At 42.4% G+C, this 20,179-nt stretch overlaps 1 protein-coding gene across 6 annotated transcripts in view; it reads right to left on the bottom strand.

The window, feature by feature from the left end:
* The window catches only part of LOC110524384 (nuclear factor 1 C-type), a 114,436-nt gene that overhangs the window by 72,505 nt on the left and 21,752 nt on the right, over positions 1 to 20,179 (bottom strand). For all 6 annotated transcript variants that reach the window (XM_036978126.1, XM_036978124.1, XM_036978125.1 and 3 more), the window contains exon 2: positions 9,927 to 10,458. In XM_036978126.1, the coding sequence (XP_036834021.1) occupies positions 9,927 to 10,458 (532 nt within the window). The remainder of the gene's footprint in view (positions 1 to 9,926; positions 10,459 to 20,179) is intronic.

Raw genomic sequence — 20,179 nt, 5'->3', positions numbered from 1 at the left:
TTTTTAACCATCATTGTAAAGCCCTAGTTATGTTCTTGCTTTGACAAAGTCATTTCTAAAGAAAATAATCAATGTCATGTGATTAGTGATCAATTTACTTCTGTCCCTCATTTTAAGGTCAACCCTGTTATGTGAACTGAACTCTTGTTTAATATGGTGAAACGAATCCTTTTAAAAAGAAACTCATATACTAGTCAAGTGTAAAAGCAGGTGAGCTGGTTCTACTCTTTTTTTGGCCATTGTCTGGTGTTTTGTGATGGAAAACTGCATCAAGCATAAAACGTCAACCATGAAACCCATAGAAAGACAGGCTATACAAATGTTTTAACCATTTTTTAAAAATTTAATTGCCCTTCCCTGTTGCACACAACACGCTTCCATTTCCCCTGTCACAAGGGGGAGTAATGCCTGATTTAAGATGAAAACCTCAACCCTGTTACGGTCAGCCCTGTTACTTTAAAGCCACTTTATTGACACTTACTATAGTCTTTTTTATTAAGTTGAACTTGTGCTCTATGACAGAATGCTAAAAATGTGTTGATTTTTTAAACTTTTGTTTTTATCAAGTTACACTACCCAAAATGTACTCAATTCGTGGAACGACCCATCTGCATTCTGCCAGCACACTCCCAGCCTATCGATCTATTAGATTGATTACCGTAGCGCTGCAATGTCTTTGACTTTCACCCGTGACCTCCCTCTCTCTCATGCTATCTACTGTATTTTCTCACTCACTCTCTCTCCCTTCCTCTATTTATCTCTTGCTTGCCTTGCCTTTCTATCCATCTCCTCTCTCACACTGGCGGTATCTATGTGTGTGTGTGTGTGTGTGTGTGTGTGTGTGTGTGTGTGTGTGTGTGTGTGTGTGTGTGTGTGTGTGTGTGTGAGTGTAGAAGTCTGGTGATAATAGTGAAAGATAGGGTTGTGAAGGTGACTACAGTGGAATCACAGCCACCAACTCCCTGCTCTACTTCATTTCATATTGACATATGCAGCCAAGCGCAGGCTTGAGCGGGGAGGGAGGGGGAAAGGGGTCAGCCCCATGGATTTTCCAGCAGGCTGAAAGTGAGACTCCTGGCCAGGCTCAAGCTTTCCTTCTGTCAACTGGGAATGGGAGCCCTAAGGGCCAGAGGGGGTAGAGACAAAGGATACATAACTCTATTTACAGTAAACAAAAGGCAAACTTATATGACAACATGGACTAATGTCTTGTTTACCTTTAAACTTCTGTGTTTAAATATCAAGCAGTAATTAATACCACCACCAGATTGATTAATTCCTATGTTGAAAACCGTGGACTACCAATGAATGTAGCCTGGTGTTGTTCCATATCAGTCATACTACAGCACCTTCAAACTGCTGGCAGTGATATATGATAACAACCAGAGGGGAAAGGCATGCAAAACATGGAGGGAAGCTCACAGTACCATTTTTAGCCGTCCAAGGTGATATAATTAGCTCAAGTGTCTCTCACAGCCTGTTTCATTGGCTGTTAAAGAACTCCAGGCGCTGGCCCTTTAAAAGAGATTAGGCGAGAGCAGAACACCTCCCCCTATCGGAGGCAAACAACACTGCTGAACTTGACCTGAGGTGGCTCGCTCCTCCTCCCGCCCCTTCTAAATTTCCGTTGCCAGAGCCGCGGACCACATTCCTCTGTGGCTGTGTTGACTGAACATGCGTGTTGTTGACTGAGCCGGAGAGAGCGTGATCTCTCTGAGGCTGAGCCTCTGCAGCAGCAGACTCCAGCCGCCACAGTGCAATGTGCAGACTTACGGTATGCCGTTCAACAGTCACAGAGACAACTGTACTGTACAGTGCAGTGTAGTAGTTTTAGTCTGTGTGAGATAACAGCACAATGTTACAGTAAACACATACAGTACCAGTCAAAGGTTTGGACACACCTAATTCCAGAGTTTGTCTTTATTTTTACTACTTTCTACATTGTAGAATAATAGTGAAGACATCAACACTATGAAATAACACACATGGAATCATGTAGTAACCAAAAACAGTGTGAAACAAATCTAAATATATTTTATATTTGAGATTCTTCAAAGTAGCCACCCTTTGCCTCGATGGCAGTTTTGCACACTCTTGGCATTCTCTCAACCAGCTTCACAAGGTAGTCACCTAGAATGCATTTCAATTAACAGGTGTGCCTTGTTAAAAGTTCATTTGTGGAATTTCTTTCCTTCTTAATGTGTTTGAGCCAATCAGTTGTGTTGTGACAAGGTAGCGGTGGTATACAGAATATAGCCCTATTTGGTAAAAGACCAAGACCAAGTCCATATTATGGCAAGAACAGCTCAAATTAGCAAAAAGATACGACAGTTTTTCATTACTTTAAGACATGAAGGTCAGTCAATCCAGAACATTTCTTGAACTTTGAAAGTTTCTTCAAGTGCAGTAGCAAAAACCATCAAGGGCTATGATAAAACTGGCTCTAATGAGGACCGCCACAGGAAAGAGTAACCAGAGTAACCTCTGCTGCAGAGGATAAGTTCACTAGAGTTACCAGTCTCAGAAATTGCATCCCAAATAAATGCTTCACAGAGTTCAAGTAACAGACACATCTTAACATCAACTGTTCAGAGGAGACTGTGTGAATCAGGCCTTCATGGTCAAATTGCTGCAAAGAAACCACTACTAAAGGACACCAATAATAAGAAGAGACTTGCTTGGGCAACGAAACATGAGCAATGGACATTAGACCGATGGATATCTATCCATTGGTCTGATGAGTCCAAATTTGAGATTTTTGGTTCCAACCCCTGCGTCTTTGTGAGACGTAGAGTAGGTGAACGGATCATCTCTGCATGTATGGTTCCCACCGTGAAGCATGGAGGATGAGGCGTGATGGTACTTTGCTGGTGACACTGCCAGTGATTTATTTAGAATTCAAGGCACACTTAACCAGCATGGCTACCACAGCATTCTGCAGCGATACGCCATCCCGTCTGGTTTGCAATTAGTGGGACTATCATTTAACAGGACAATGACCCAACACACCTCCAGGCTGTGTAAGGGCTTTTTGACCAAGAAGGAGAGTGATGGAGTGCTGCATCAGATGACCTGGCTTCCACAATCACCTGACCTCAACCCAATTGGGGTTTGGGATGAGTTGGACCACAGAGGGAAGGAAAAGCAGCCAACAAGTGCTCAGCATATGTGGGAACTCCTTCAAGACTGTTTGTTGGAAAAGCATTCCTCATTAAGCTGGATGAGAGAATGCCAAGAGTGTGCAAAGCAGTCATCAAGGCAAAGGTTGGCTACTTTGAATCGAAAATCGAAAATATATTTTGATTTGTTCAACAATATTTTGGTTACTACATGATTCCATGTGTTAATTCATAGTTTTGATGTCTTCACTATTATTCTACAATGTAGAAAATAGTCAAATTAAAGAAAAACCTTTGAATGAGTAGCTGTATCCAAACTTTTGGCTGGTACTGTATATACACACACACGTGTTTTGTGCAGTGCTGTGGCTGCAGATGGAAGAGGCCGCAGATGGGAGGGGTTCACGGGCAGGTCGAGGAAGAGAGACTGAGCTCGGCTTCTCAATATGAGCTCACTTAGAACTTTGGCACACTCTCCTCACAAGAGTGTTTTGTGAAATTGGTTAAACCACCGTACAATCTATTATGACAACTTTTATGCCACATTGAGTTTAACAAAAAGTATTTGAACACGAGATCTGGAAAATCCCGAATGACACAATATAAGTTGAACGTGTTCAAAGAACTGGCACAGTAGCATTGGGTAATATTTTTTTCCGTTCTGTAATAAGAACTGTTAACTCAAACAACACATTTTAACCCAGCATTGTCCTTGCGCATCCAAAGCATGTAGGAGTACTGCACTCTGTTCAATCAGTTAAGATACCAAAACACAGGCCATGAGAAGGGACCAACACAAAGCCCAGCTGGTGTTGCTGTTTGATGGCTTAACACTGCTCACTCTGTCCAACTCAGAGATGAGAGCAGGGAGGAGGGGACAGAGAGCTCTGATGAAGAAAGCAGAACATAACATAGCCTTGAAACTGAAAGGGGGGTCTGTGCCTTTAAGAACAAATGCTGACTGGTTGTCTCCCTCCCCCTCCCCTCTCCCGCCTCCTTCATTTCCCTCTCTCAGCACTAGCCTTCCTCCCTCCCTCCCTCTTTCTTTGGTCTGAGTGAAAGTGAAAAGCTGCAGCTCCTTATCTGAGTGTTTACAGCCAGGGGTTTGTAGGCTATTAGGCAGGTCAGGTGACAGGGAGGCCGAGCAGCACCGTGACCCAGACGTTTCAGGGTGAAGGTCAACTAAGGGTGGGGGGAGGGGGGGTTGTGATAGGATTTACTGGGAGGGGCCAGCCGGCCAGAGGTAGATCAGTGGCTGAAACACGCAACACACAGCTGAGTACAGAAACCATTTCCAGTGCTAGCTCGGCTATCAGGTTCCCAGCCCCCCTTTCTTTTTCTCTGCCATCTTCCTTTTTCCGTTCACCTCAGGAACAGCCATGTTATTTATTCAATCTAAGCAAGTACAGCAGATTGACCAGAACAGAAAGGCTTTCAGCTTTCCAGATACAGTAGGCCAATCATATTCAGAGTGAAATGTAGAAAAATATCCTAAATAAAAATACCAAGCTATTAATAATTAAGAAGAAAACAAACTAAGCTAACAAGCGCCAAAACTTTTGCAAAATGTACTTTGGCTAAGAGTATTCAGGGAAATGAAAGCAATTATTGATAATGTAGCCTACACAACACACACAAATCACACCGGGACAGTGTGCATAGCAGGGAACATCCACAGGGTTTCCTGGGCTGTACATGGGAGTACTGTACAGTACAGTATGTACAATTGCATGATGATACTGGTGGTGACATGAGAAGGTAATGAATGTGAGCATCCGTAGCTGCAGAGGGAGGGAGGGGTGGGAGGCCTGTGTGTGAATCGGGGCTGTGTGGAGACAGCCTGCCCTAGGATGCTGCTATTGCTGAGCACATGAGGTTGGTGGCACCTTAATTGGGGAGGACGGACTCGTGGTATTGACTGGAGCGGAATAGTGGGATGGTATCAAACACACCTTTGTGTTTGCTGCCATTCCATTTGCTCTGTTCCAGCCATTACTATGAGCTGTCCTCCCCTCAGCAGCCCCCACTGTTGCGGAGTCACCCTATCTGGGCCACCGCACTGCACACACACCATTGGCAAAATTGCCACGGGGGATGGGACATGTCAATACGTCCCACCCAATAATTTCTTTAAAACCCCCCCAAAAATAGATATATTATTTTTTATAACCATTAAGCAATGGCTAAATGTGTAGAATTGCAGGGAATTAACTCTAACGGTCAACTTTGGGCACAAAAACGTTCCAACTACTCCTCTTTCTCAAATGTTCAAACATAAATAGGGTGTGCCTTTGTTGTGTCATACTGGTCATGCACGCCACGATAAAACATAGCTAGTTCACTAGCTAAGCTAGCTACGTGTAGTTAGCCAGTAACTCCTCCAGTATGTGTTGACGTCATTTCACAGGATTTGTTTTTGGACAAAAGATGTAGAGCACGGTTTCCCAACTGGCCTGTGGGTGGTTTTATTTGTCTCCCCAAGTCTTCTGAGCAAAAAAAAAATATACATATTTTTATTGTTGGACATAAATATATACATATTTTTATTGTTGGACATAAATATATACATATTTTTATTGTTGGACATATATATATATATATATATATATATATATATATATATATATATATATTATTATTTATTTTTTTATTTTTTTATTTTTTTTACACCATTTATCATCGCAAATTGATGTTCATTTTGGAAATCTGTTCCAAAATATTTCCACGCATAATAGAGATATAAACTGAGTGTACAAATAATTTGCTCTTTCCATGACATCGACTGACCAAGTGAATCCAGGTGAAAGCCATGATCCCTTATTGATGTCACTTGTTAAATCCACTTTAATCTGTGTAGATGAAGCGGAGGAGACAGGTTCAAGAGAGATTTTTAAACATTGAGACATGTATTGTGTGCCCCGGTCAGAGAGTGAATGGGCAAGATTGAAGTGCCTTTGAACGGGGTATGGTAGTAAGTGCCAGGTGCATTGATTTGTGTTAAGAATTGCAACGCTGCCAGGTTTTTCACGCTCAACAGTTTCCCGTGTCTATCAATAATGGTTCACCACCCAAAGGACATCTAGCCAACTTGACACAACTGTGGGAAGCATTGGTGTCAACATGGGCCAGTATCCCTGTGGAATGCTTTCGACATCTTGTAGAGTCCATGCCCAGATGAATTGAGGCTGTTCTGAGGGCAAGGGGGGTGCAACTCGATATTATATGCTGACTAGATGGGGCATCTCTCACATAGGGCATCTCTCACGTGCCATCTCTCACATGTTGATTTTGTCCATCCACACCAGACAAGATCAGGACATGCAGGTTGAAATATCAAAGCGAACTCTGAACCAACTATATTCATTTGGGGACAGTTTGAAACACATGAAGCATTCATGAACATTTAGCTAGCTAGTTGCTGCTAGCTAATTTGTCCTGGGATATAAACATTGGGTTGTTATTTTACCTGAAATTCACAAGGACCTTTTTTCTGGATCTTTGTAGAATTTTTACCCATTTTGACTCACACAAAATCGTATGTTCTCTACTCCAACAATTCATCCACAGAAAAAAAGGGGAAACCTAGTTAGTTTTTAGTAATCTCTCCTCCTCCTCCGTCTTCTTTTTCTTCTGTGGACTTTATATAGCGGTTGGCAACCAACTTTGACTGGAGTGTGGACCTCAGTTCATCTTTCAATCAACCATGTGGGTATATGCTCCTAAAAACCAATGAGGAGATGGGACTTGAAGCGCATCAAGAGTCAAAAATAGAACCTGGTTCTATTTTAGTGCCTGGCTACACAGACGCTCGTTGACGCGCGCAAGCAGCTTTGATTAAATTATTGAATAACAAGTATGTGTACATTTATTTTGCAATGCTCATGCACACAACGCAGGCGGTGTGGTCAGCGTCTTAGGAAGGTGTTCTTGATGTTTTAGTGTATGGTCATGACTAGAGGTCGACCGATTATGATTTTTCAACGCCGATACCAATACCGATTATTGGGGGACCAAAAAAGCCGATACCGATTAATCGGCCGATTTAAAAACAATGTATTTGTAATAATGACAATTACAACAATACTGAATTAACACTTATTTTAACTTAATATAATACATCAATAAAATCAATTTAGCCTCAAGTAAATAATGAAACATGTTCAATTGGGTTTAAATAATGCAAAAACAAAGTGTTGGAGAAGAAAGTAAAAGTGCAATATGTGCTATGTAAGAAAGCTAACGTTTCAGTTCGTTGCTCAGAACATGAGAACATATGAAAGCTGGTGGTTCCTTTTAACATGAGTCTTCAATATTCCCAGGTAAGAAGTTTTAGGTTATAGTTATTATAGGAATTATAGGACTATTTCCCTCTATACCATTTGTATTTCATTAACCTTTGACTATTGGATGTTCTTATAGGCACTTTAGTATTGCCAGTGTAACAGTATAGCTTCCGTCCCTCTCCTCGCTCCTCCCTGGGCTCGAACCAGCAACACAACGACAACAGCCACCATCGAAGCAGCGTTAACCATGCAGAGCAAGGGGAACAACTACTAGAAGGCTCAGAGCGAGTGACGTTTGAAACGCTATTAGCGCACGTTAAATAGCTAGTGTTAAATAGCTATTGAAAATAAGAACGTGTTCTTGACTGACTTGCCTAGTTAAAGGTATAAAATATTAAAATAAAATAAAAATCGGCGCCCAAAAATACCGATTTCCGATTGTTATGAAAACTTGAAATCGGCCCTAATTAATCGGCCCTAATTAATCGTCCCTAATTAATCGGCCATTACGATTAATCGGTCGACCTCTAGTCATGACCATCGGGCCGCAGCTGAATCTAGTTGATGATCCCTGCTGTAGAAATAAGTAAGAAATGGGACTTCTGTAGCCAAATATCTTATTCATCAATTTGTATTTATTTTAATGACCTGGTATGATGGTACAGTACATTGATCAGCTATACAGTTTAAAGGCGTTATTTGTGTTTTTGCCAAGTCAACCTTTAAAGTAACTGTCCAGTGTTTCCAGATTTATATGAAATGTATTACAATATGAGTGAAATAGTTTTCCTTCCAAAAAAAAATGTTATTATGTATGTTAAAAATAAGCTTTTCTGTGTTGGAATGGTGTAGGCGTACGGCAACAACAGAATAGTGTGGGTGTATACTGGTCATTAAAAATATTCATGCGAGTAGACTGCATGGCCAGCTCATTCTCCTCAGGAAGGTGACATCATCCTCTATGAGGAAATAGCAAGCATTTGTTAAACGGTCTGTTTGAGATACAAGTGGGGGGTTTTTCTTCAATTTATGCTTTGGCCACAAATATGAGTATAGGATGAGTCAACAACATTATTTAGGTATGAGTTAACAGAATATTATCTGGACAGTTACTTTAAAACTGCAAAATTTTCTCTCAGCCTCATGGCAAAATGTGTAGAATAGCAGTATAAAACTGGAAATTGTTCTCTGTGCCCCATGGCAAAATGTGTTGAAATGCAGGAAGTTAGCGGTTTTCACGTAATTTTTCAAGAAAAGCATTAAAAGTAATGTCAAACTGTGTAGAATTGCAGGAAATGCATTTAAAATATATACACCACAATTTTGGCCATGCCACACACACACATATATACGCACACATCACCCCCTCACACTCGCTCTCCATCATCCTGACACACACACACACACACACACACACACACACACAAACACACACACACACACACACACACACACACACACACACACGACCCTGTCTGTCTGCTAGGGTCAACTCACACACGGAGGGGCTGAGGACTTCATCTGCAGTGCTAATTCCCAGCGTTCAGTATTTAAAACAGCAAAACTATTATTTTAACTGCATACGGACGCCAAATTGTTCCCATAATATTTTAAAGCTGTTTTCATTGTAACAGAGGCTTATAGTCGCAGATTATTCCGTTTTTATTATCATTTTATTTGATGACAGACTGTGCTCCTCCCTGCCACTAAAGACGCCTAATAGAACAGCCTATTCGCCTAATAGTGGGCACACAGGCCCATTGTGTGTGTATCCTAATGGTTGTGGGTTATGTGGGGTGGCCTGGCAGGCTGATTGGGACCCACAGCAGGGGCCAGGGAAGAGCTGCCCCATCAGAGGATGAGCCAAGTAGCAGTGGCTATGCAGAGTGGTCCTGGCTGATGTCTGCTGGCACCAGCCCTGAGAGACAGCCCGCCTGCCTGTGCATCAGCTGGCGCCCAGCTTTCCCCGCTAACTACCAGGCTACACCCTTTTTTATTCAACACTGTACATTTTAACACATCTCTGAGGCTGATGTTCGAAACCCATGCTCATTTAAAATGATTTACACTGTCAGGACTTTTTCTTTCTCTCTCTCTCTCCCGGTAACGGTCAGTCTCTCTCCTTCAAAATAAACCAACTTCTACAGCACAGTGCTGTGACAGAGTAGAACAGATGTTTAAAAGGTCCCAGAGCACGGTGCTAGGTGTGCTGCTGCAGGATGTGTGCGTTTACAACACCACCCCTGGACAGGGCTGAACATCCACTGAGTCTTCACTATGACACAGTATCTATGTAGACTTCCTCCTACAGCACTGACATGTCACTGACACTTAAGGATACTTCCTACCTATAGTCTGTTCCTAGTAAAACACATAGGCGTCATAATTCTAATCATTATTTGCCATTACTGTACGGGGAGGAAATATATATTCTAAATGGTCAACAGTTGACTGACTTCTGATAAAGACTATAAAGAGGGAGAATGCGTGTGTGTGTGTGTGTTTGTGAGTGCAGTGCACGTACCTCTCTCCTGTACGAAGTAGGCCAGGTAGAGGTCCAGCTCCTTGACCGAGACGCTGATGTGGTGTGGCTGGACACAGAGGATGGGGTTGTTGCATGGCCCAGCCTTGACCAGGCGCTCTCCGTCCGTGCTCTCCAGCGGGATGCCCTTGAACAAGATGACCATGACCAGGTCCAGCCTCCACACCTTGTCGGCCTGACGCAGGCAGTCGATCCTCCTCATCTTGCCCTTCTGGTCAGGGTTAGAGAGGACGCAGCAGGGGGTCTTCTTCCCTGTGATAGACAGCACAAAGTCCTCGCGGCACTCGGGCCGGATGTCCTTGCGGAGTTTGGCCAGCAGCCGCGACGCCCACTTCTGCTTGACCTCGGGCTTCTCTCCCAGCAGCTCGTCCTTCACTGCACGCTCTTCCTCCTTGGTCATCCTCTTCTCGTGCTTCTTGAAGTACTTGCGTTTGCGCGCCTGCAGGTTGAACCAGGTGTAGGCGAAGGCACGCACATGCGGCAGTAGGGCCTCAATGAACGGATGAAACTCATCCTGGAGAAAGAGACAAGGGAAGAAGGGGTCAGTACTACAGTACCAGAAAAGACCACGCTGTATGAACCGTAACCGTTAACAGCATCTATAGTATGTGTGTATGGAACAAATGACCGTAAATAAAATACAAGTTTAACCATAGTTGTTCTTTGTCTCCATGCTCTGTAAAACACCACCACCAACAGTAATCATTTATTCAATTATGCTTTGTTGATTGTTTTCCTTCTTTGTGGTCCGATTTTCAACAACCAAAATATACATCTGCGTGCCTTTGGGGCACATCACAAGCCAGTTGCTTTGCTGTTTAGAACACAACCGTTCAGCAATGTCCTCTTGGTATCTCTAATTACTTCCATATTTCCACAGAGCAAAAAGACCATATACACCAGCTTGCCCACACCTAGTAATTCCAGGGTTTTTCTTAATTTTGACTATTTTCTACATTGTAGAATAATAGTGAAGACATCAAAACTATTAACTAACACATATGGAATCATGTAGTAACCAAAACATTTTTTTAAACAAATCAAAATCTCTTTAAGATTTTAGATTCTTCAAAGTAGATCAGTCAATCCGGGAAAATTTCAAGAACTTTGAACGTTTCTTCAAGTGCAGTCGCATAAACCATCAAGAGCAATGATGAAGCTGGCTCTCATGAGGACCCCCACAGGAAAGGAAGACCCAGAGTTACCTCTGCTGCAGAGGATACGTTCATTAGAGTTACCAGCCTCAGAAATTGCAGGCCAAATAAATGCTTCACAGAGTTCAAGTAACAGACACATCTCAACATCAACTGTTCAGAGTTGAAATTATAAATATATTTTATTTGGTTTAACACTTTTTTGGTTACTACATGATTCCATGTTATATCGTAGTTGTGATGTCTTCACTACTATTCTTCAATGTAGGAAATAGTCAAAATAAAGAAAAAACCTGGAATGAGTGTCTAAACTTCTGACTGCTACTGTTTAATATGCATATATGGTAGTAAATATAGGCACGGTGCCTGCGTGTATGTGTTTGTACTTATGCAGGTTGAGCCAAACAATGTATTTGTTTGTGAGCACATAGTTGTTTGTGAGCACATAATAGGCTATAAATGCATGCATATGTATGTGTTTGTACTCGCACATGGAGGCCAATGACTTTTGAGTGACTGCGTGCAAAGAGACCATCCATCCAAATATAATTCAATGAAACTTGCACATACAAGCAGAGTTAAAGCTGTATTGCGAGTATAGTGGTCAAATTGGTACAAGCCATTCGCCCTGCTGCCCTTTTGGCTTAGTATGTTTGTCCTCGGGTCTAAGAGGTTCCACCCTTTGTGGAATACAAATGTCACAATATCAACTATCCAGTGATCATCATCTCTTTCATAAAACTGTACAATTCCGAATAGAACATTCTAGAATCTCTTTCCTCAAAGGGTTAATATGTTGATTGATGGAGTCTCTATGGGCTGCTTGGTGTCCACACACAGAGGTTGGAGCAGTGTGTGAAGGTGCTTCAGAGAGCCAGTACAGGCCCTAGAAGCCGGCCCAGGGAGTGTAATTGGACATGACTGTGGCACTCTGCAGATCTCATGCAATAAACAGTCTGCAGTACTACTCTCAGCAGCACAACATTTTAAATGCTTCCAGCTGTCTCAACCATGGCTGCCTGCTCCAAGCAGACGACATCGGGTTCAGATAAATCTTTTAAAAACCCATCCCTCCCACACTGATGTTTCATTTCATCTGGGATGGCCAGTGTATTCTTTCCTTTGTTCTTGAAAAGTAACACTGCTGTTTTTATGAAATAAAATATGCATCATGTCCTTGAGTGGTTTCTGTATGATAAGGTTTCTGTATGATAAGTTTTATGCTTTTAAAAAAAAACTTTAATCGCAATAAAACATCTGTGGTGACATCCTTCATTCAAGGTTTATTCAGTCTGGCTTCATTGTATTCCGATTCGGGACAGTTGTAAAAACCAGCAGTGACTCCACTGAGAAGAGGAAGCCAGACTTATACCTTCTATTCTAAACAGTAACAGCAGGGCAAATTGTGTTTTCATGTCCGCTTATGTCAACTTTATATCTGAACAGGGTTCAAAGAAAACAGTCAGCTGTAATTCCGGGGTTCAGAGTCCCTTGTCTTGGCTTGTTGAATGCACAGCACACATACACACATCTACAATCAGGGGCGGAAGAGGGATCATGGAGAAGTGATAGAGTTACGGTGTAAACGTTCCAAAGCTAACAAAGAGAAACTCTCCTGATAGAAACCAGAGGCCTGGAAACAAGACAGACAATCTGATGAGGGCTTTATGATTTTCCAAAAAGAGAAGGCAATTCAACACTGCCACGGGTACAACAATCTCTCAGTACATCTATATAACATCGACATAACGTTTGGGTTTTGAACTGAACATTTAAAGTAGAGCTGCATCTCTCCTGTCAAAATGAAGAGAAGTTAGCTTCCATTTCAGGCATTCGTAAATCATGTGTTTTAGCCAAATGATAACACCACAAAACGTTTACGGCAGGAAGCCTGAAGATATTGTAATAGTTGGAGGCCGAGGCCAAATCCATTTTCAATGTGTGCTATACATCTCAATTGGGGGGTTATTTAACAGTCTGGCCCAGCCATACAAGACTCGTAACCATGGATGTTTCCCTCCCTGGCCCATGTAGAGTTGCTCTCATTAAGCACATTGAGCTGGAATCTTCACCAACCACTCCTGGGGCAAAAGTAAACACTAATTAGGATTTCACGGCGGTTAGTTCATATTTTTGAAATATTTCCATGATGCTTAGAGTGAACTCCAAACATGTTAACTGGAGTTCAAGGGGTGCATTTCTGATCTTTAGGGTAGGTCGCTCTTTTCCACTTATCCCTGCCTCCACTTTCATGATGTTCTTATGTTTTCTTAGCTCTTTTCATCCACATACCCCCTAGCTAGCCTCCATCTGTGCAAACCAGACTTTTACAGGCCCCTAATGGTAGTCTCTAGCCACACAAACCTGTCCCTCTTTCACCTGTGCTCCAGCGTCTCTTCAGCCCAATCCCACCCCAATACACAGGTGAATAGAGGTCTGAGACCAAACAGACGCCTTCATTTAAATGTACCCATTAACCTAGCTGCAAAACAAGTGCTGCCTTATGGCGTGTTTACTACAGTAACACGAGGATGAAAAAGCTGCGCAGAGGGAAGGAGTTGAGAAGCAGGCCCTCGCTCTCCTCTTGCCTTTCCATATTAGGCCTGGACCTACTCCAATGGAATGCTCTGCTTTTCCTACAATCAAAATCAAAGGGTTGCCTCGACTTCAGATCTGTTTACACTCTGACGATGAGAATGTTATTGATAAACAGAAGTGATGAATGAGTTCCCTATTGCAAACAGACTGCAGATCTTTGATCAGAGCCTGGGTCTGATGGCAGCTCAGCGCAGAGGCCTGCTGAGAGATCCGCTCTGTGCACCTAGCTCAGTCCGGCCACTCAATGGTATCCCTTACAAAAAAAAACACTTGGTTTTCGGACACGTGTGAACAAATCACTTCCGAAAAATTCCACGTGAACGTCACTTTATTTTATGTCTATTATATTTTTTTACAATGTCTATTATATATTTTATTGTATGTCTATTATATATATATATCCCCCCCCCCCCCCCCCCAAGAACCAGACACAAGGTTTTCAGACATGTGAAGTTTCACTTTTCACGTGACAATTATTTTTCCCATGTTTATTTTTTACCACGTCCAGCTACATCTGGTCTTCCATCCAGGGACAGACCAGGACCAACCCTGCAGTGGGAAGCAGGGTGGTACGTCGCTGGAATGAACCTGACAAAACTTGCAACTGCAAGAAAAGACATCCAAAACAAAGGCCAATGTAACATAATATTTATTTCACTGAAAAAAAAACATTTGGCATCCAACGATTTCCTTGTAATATTTCGTTTTGCAATCAATACTTTTGGGTTTATGTTTTGCTTTCAATACCATTATTTTTGTTTGCAATAATGAGAATTTTGTTCTCGACTTCTGAAGTTTGCTTGATATTAATGGAGCAAAAGTAACTCACTCACTACAGGATCGCACCATATTATAACACTATTACTCTTTTAAAAGGTGTTTAAAGGGGAAATCCTTGATTAAAACATCAACAAAGTGACCTCCCCGCCACAGTTTCAGTAAAAAGCTGAGGGATGGGGCTTGAGAAATGCAACCACAAAGAAACATAATTATATTGATGCCAGCACTCAACCACTATCAAATCCATAGACTATGCTATGGATGCAAGGACTGACTAACCACGATATCAAAATGATAGTTTTAACCATGTTTTTAGGATATACAGTTGTTGTTTACGCTTTGTTTACAAACATTGGAGAAAACAAGCTAATATTTGGAGTTATGATGGGGTACGACAATTCAACCTGGTTTCAGAGAATTTCGTATTATTCTGTATGAATGAATTACATTTTATTTTTGTGTCAAATCGCCAGTTGGCAACCCATCCCTTATGCGATTAAATTGACACACCAACAAATATTATAATAATTAACTGTGATAATTAATTGATCGTTCTTCTTCCGGTGTTCTCTGCAGTTCGCATTGCATAAAGAGTGAAACATTATTTGATCAAAATAATGTATTCTGAAAGTATTCAGACCCTTTGACTTTTTCCACGTTTTGTTACGTTACAGCCTTCTTCTAAAATTGATTAAAGTGTTTTATCCCCCTCATCAATCTATACACAATACATTGTAATGACAAAGCAAAAACAGATTTTTTGAAATGTTTGCAAATGTACATAAAAAATGTAAATATCACATTCACATAAGTATTCAGACCCTTTACTCAGAACATTGTTGAAATACCTTTGGCAGTGATTACAGCCTTGAGTCTTCTTGGATATGATGTTACAAGCTTGGCATAACTTTATTTGGTGAGTTTCACCTGTTCCTCTCTGCAGATCCTCTCAAGCTCTGTCAGGTTGGATTGGGAGAGTCGCTGCACAGCAATTTTCAGGTCTCTACAGAGATGTTAGATCGGGTTCAAATCCAGACTCTGGCTGGGCCACTCAAGGACATTCAGAGACATGTCCCGAAGCCACTCCTGCAATGTCTTGGCTGTGTGCTTAGGGTCATTGTCCTGTTGGAAGGTAAACCTTCACCCCAGTCTGATGTCCTGAGTGCTCTGGAGCAGGTTTTCATCAAGGATCTCTCTGTACTTTGCTCTATTTATCTTTGCCTCGATTCTGACTAGTCTCCCAGTCCCTGCCGCTGAAAAACATCCCCACAGCATGATGCTTCCACCATCATGCTTTACCGTAGGGACGCTGCCAGGTTTCCTCAAGACATGACGCTTGGCACTCAGGCCAAAGAGTACAATCTTGGTTTCGTCAGACCAGAGAATCTTGTGTCTCATGGTCTGAGAGTTCTTTAGGTGCCTTTTGGCAAACTCCAAGCGGCCTGTCATGTGACTTTTACTGAGGAGTGGCATCCGTCTGGCTACTACCATAAAGGCCTGATTGTTGGAGTGTTGCAGAGATGGCTGTTCTTCTGTAAGGTTCTACCACCTCCACAGAAGAACGCTGGAGCTCTGTCAGAGTGACCATCGGGTTCTTGGTCACCTCCCTGACCAAGGCCCTTCTCCACGATTGCTCAGTTTGGCCAGGCGGCCAGATCCAGGAAGAGTCTTGGTGGTTCCAAACTTCTTCCATTTAAGAATGATGGAGGCCACTGTGTTCTTGGGTACCTTCAATGCTGCAGAAATGTTTTGGTACCCTTCCCTTGATCTGTGTCTCGACACAATCCTGTCTCGGCGCTCTACGGACAATTCTAACAAACTTATGCCTTGGTTCTTTCTCTCACATGCACTGTCAACTGTGGGACCTTATATAGACAGGTGTGTGCCTTTCCAAATCATGTCCAATCAATTGAATTTACAGGTGGACTCCAATCAAGTTGTAGAAACATCTCAAGGATGATCAATGGAAACAGGATGCACCAGAGCTCAATTTAGAGTCTTATAGCAAAGGGTCTGAATACTTACAGTTGAAGTCAGAAGTTTAAATACACCTTAGCCACATACATTTAAACTCAGTTTTTCACAATTCCTGACATTTAATCCTAGTAAATATTCCCTGTCTTAGGTCAGTTAGGAACACCACTTTATTTTAAGAATGTGAAATGTCAGAATAATAGTAGAGAGAATTATTTATTTCAGCTCTTATTTCTTTCATCACATTCCCAGTGGGTCAGAGGTTTACATACACTCAATTAGTATTTGGTAGCATTGCCTTTAAATTGTTTAACTTGGGTCAAGCGTTTCGGGTAGCCTTCCACAAGCTTCCCACATTAAGTTGGGTGAATTTCGGCCCATTCCTCCTGACAGAGCTGGTGTAACTGAGTCAGGTTTGTAGGTCTCCTTGCTCGCACAAGCTTTTTCAGTTCTGCCCAGAAATGTTATATAGGATTGAGGTCAGGGCTTTGTGATGGCCACTCCAATACTGTGACTTTGTGGTCCTTAAGCCATTTTGCCACAACTTTGGAAGTATGCTTGGGGTCATTGTCCATTTGGAAGATCCATTTGGGACCAAGCTTTAACCTGACTGATGTCTATAGATGTTGCTTCAATATATCTACATAATTTTCCTTCCTCATGATGCCATGTATTTTGTGAAGTGCACCAGTCCCTCCTGCAGCAAAGCACCCCCACAACATGATGCTGCCACCCCCGTGCTTCACGGTTGGGATGGTGGAAGGCATATATTCAGCCTAGGTATAATTTACATTACATTATTAGTGAGTCTTATGGTTGTGGAAGGCCTATATTCCGCACAGGTTTAATTACACAATTATATTATTGCTGGCTGTTTTAAATCCAGGGTATTTGACCTTTAATTGTACAATGTTTATTTAGAGAAAACATTATTTTTTTAAATCAAGATATACATTGTCAATCGGCCATAAGTTAGAAAAAAATTGAGACATGGGTTTTAGGCCATATTGTTTTAAAGGGATATACTGGTGGCTACTGGAGTCAGAGTGGCCAGAAATAACTTTAGTCTAGGGCCCTGCACACAGAGAGGAAAGACACAGAGGAAAGACATGGCCTTAACAGCTGTATTTATGCAGTAATTTGATAATTTTGTTGCAGAGCCCAGGGAGATGTGCTTTTATTCCTGCTCGTTGCTCGGATCCCATTCTTTATTTTGTCTTAAACAGAAAATGTAATTCATTTATTTCTTATTTTATTTGCCAATCTTTATTCAAGGAGAGAGGAATTGGGAGGGGTTTGGGGGTTGGTCTTTCTAGCGGATGAGAGAACAGTGGAGTTGTTGTCAGATGCAGGTGCCCCGACCCAAGCATACACAGAGAGGAGAAAAATTGTTCTTACAGTTATTGAAATACATCTAAGCGGTGGAACTTCCAAATGACTTCTACAGAATCTATCAACTCTGCCATCAGGAAGGTTGGTATAGCCTTATTCTATTTTGCATTGTGAATATTGTAGGTACGGTATTATGACATCAACTTAAACTAAAGAGATTTTTTTCCTTCATTTTCTCTTTATCCAGGCAAGTGCGATGGAGAAGTTATTAAGCTCTGAATTTATGCTTTTCTAATCTTTCATGACAATAATCCCTCCCTCCCCACACCATCCTGAACTGTAGCTGCACCAATCACCAGAGGCTCTGGATTCAAATTGAACAAAATCTCTCTCCTTCCCTCTCTCTGCCCATCCCCTCCCCCTTTCTCTCTCTCATTTCAATGTGAATGGTAGTAGAATACTAAAACAGCTGATTGCCAACAATCTGAAAAATGCTCTCTGCTAGTACCAAAAAGGCCTTCCAACCACACTTCCGGCCAACTCCACCTACAAAGAGGCACAATACTGCAGAGAAGGGAACCAGATTTAGAAAGAAAGCGACGAGGGTGTGACTGGCTAGACACTGACCATTCATGAAAGTGTCTGCAATGTCTGTCTCCTCCAGACCATAAACTCAATTCCACTAGTTTCAGAGGCCTTCCTTATTATGATGTTAAACGATATCGTTCCCCTCAAGAACAAACCAACAATAATAACCCCAAGATTGCACCACTCTCACACTTCTCTATTACAGGAATGTGCCTGTGTGATTCTGAATGTCAATAACGGTTGGCTCCATTACTGACTAATAACAGAGCTAGTTAGGGAAAGTGTGTTGGCGTGTTTCCAGCAGGGCCTTGGAAGGCAGGGCTGTGCATGTTAAGTGGGTCAAAGGGGATATGTAGTTGACTTCCAGCAGTGAGTCATCCTGCCTCGTCGCTGCACAATTGCTGAGTCAGCCCTCAGCCAAGCACAATGACAATAGTGAGGCGGGGGGACACTCAAACAGAGGCAGCAAGCTACAGCGGGAAGACTCACTGCAATATTTAGGTTAGCTCCTTGTGCCGGCTCAGTCGATCTCCCTCGTGGAGGCTTCAACTTTGTGAGGGTCTGACAACTATGGAGGTGCTACGTCAACTGAAAGGAAACCCCCTGACCTTTGAAATGACGATTTAACAAACTGTGTTTTGTGATGTGTCGGTACGAGTTTCGCCACATTCACATCTTAACACGACACAGTTCAATACTGGGAAAAACCCATCTGCAATTTCCTCTTCAATGTTGTTTATTAGTGTTGATGAACAGATCACCCAACAGTTAATGTTCATTCTCTCCTACAGGGGATTGATACAAAGGGCCATTGTCCATGGCACTTCGTCTTCTTAGAAAAGACTGAAGTCTGAAGCTGAATGAGAAAACAACATCAGTCTCAGTGTGAGTAGTGAGGGTGCATCATTCTCTGCTATTAATTGTAAAAAAGTGGCAAATAAACAATTAACTCCACTGCACGCCATTAACAATAAGTTGCTTTATGTTGATGGATCTATTTCCTGCCTCTGCTTTGGGTTCAAGCAGCACAAGCAGTTGTGCGTCTCAGCTGCTTTGAGGCGGCCTTATGTCACAGATAACGGAGCCACAGGGGGCATCTGTGTGCCTTCAACACATCCCAAGAGAGCCCCTAACGTGGGAAAAGAGACTGCAAGTAATGACCATGCATGTCTCTGTGTATATAGGATGGTTGAACATGTGGGAGTCTGGCTCTCTAGGCTTGGCAAAGGACTGTTCAGTAACAGACATCCTGGGAGAGTAACTGATAATGTCGTCTTGCCTCAACATCAAAGAAAGTCCTTTCAATGTTAAAAAAGCATCATTTAGGAGCGTGGGAGTGATGGGGGTAGGTTTTCTAATTGCAAGAAATAACAAGATTCCTGAACCGTTCAAGAAATCACAGCAACAGGAAAAGGAGGACCGAGCACGCCCCCATTCTCATCGACGGGGCTGTAGTGGTGCAGGTTGAGAGCTTCAAGTTCCTTGGTGTCCACATCACTAACAAACTATCATGGTCCAAACACACCAAGACAGACAGGAAGAGGGCACGACAAAGCCTATTCCCCCTCAGGAGACTGAAAATATCCTTAAAAAGTTCTACAGCTGCACCGTCGAGAGCATCCTGACTGGTTGCATCACTGCCTGGTATGGCAACCGCTCAGCCTCCGACCGCAAGGTGCTACAGAGGGTAGTGAGTACGGCCCAGTACATCACTGGGGCCAAGCTTCCTGACATCCAGGATCTTTTTACCAGGCAGTGTCAGAGGAAGGCCCTAAAAATGGTCAAAGACTCCAGCCACCCTAGTCACAG

Source organism: Oncorhynchus mykiss, chromosome 5 (assembly GCF_013265735.2).
Source record: "Oncorhynchus mykiss isolate Arlee chromosome 5, USDA_OmykA_1.1, whole genome shotgun sequence".
NCBI lineage: Eukaryota > Metazoa > Chordata > Actinopteri > Salmoniformes > Salmonidae > Oncorhynchus > Oncorhynchus mykiss.
The sequence above is the reverse complement of the archived record's forward strand: the minus strand, read 5'-3'. Positions and strand labels throughout refer to the sequence as shown.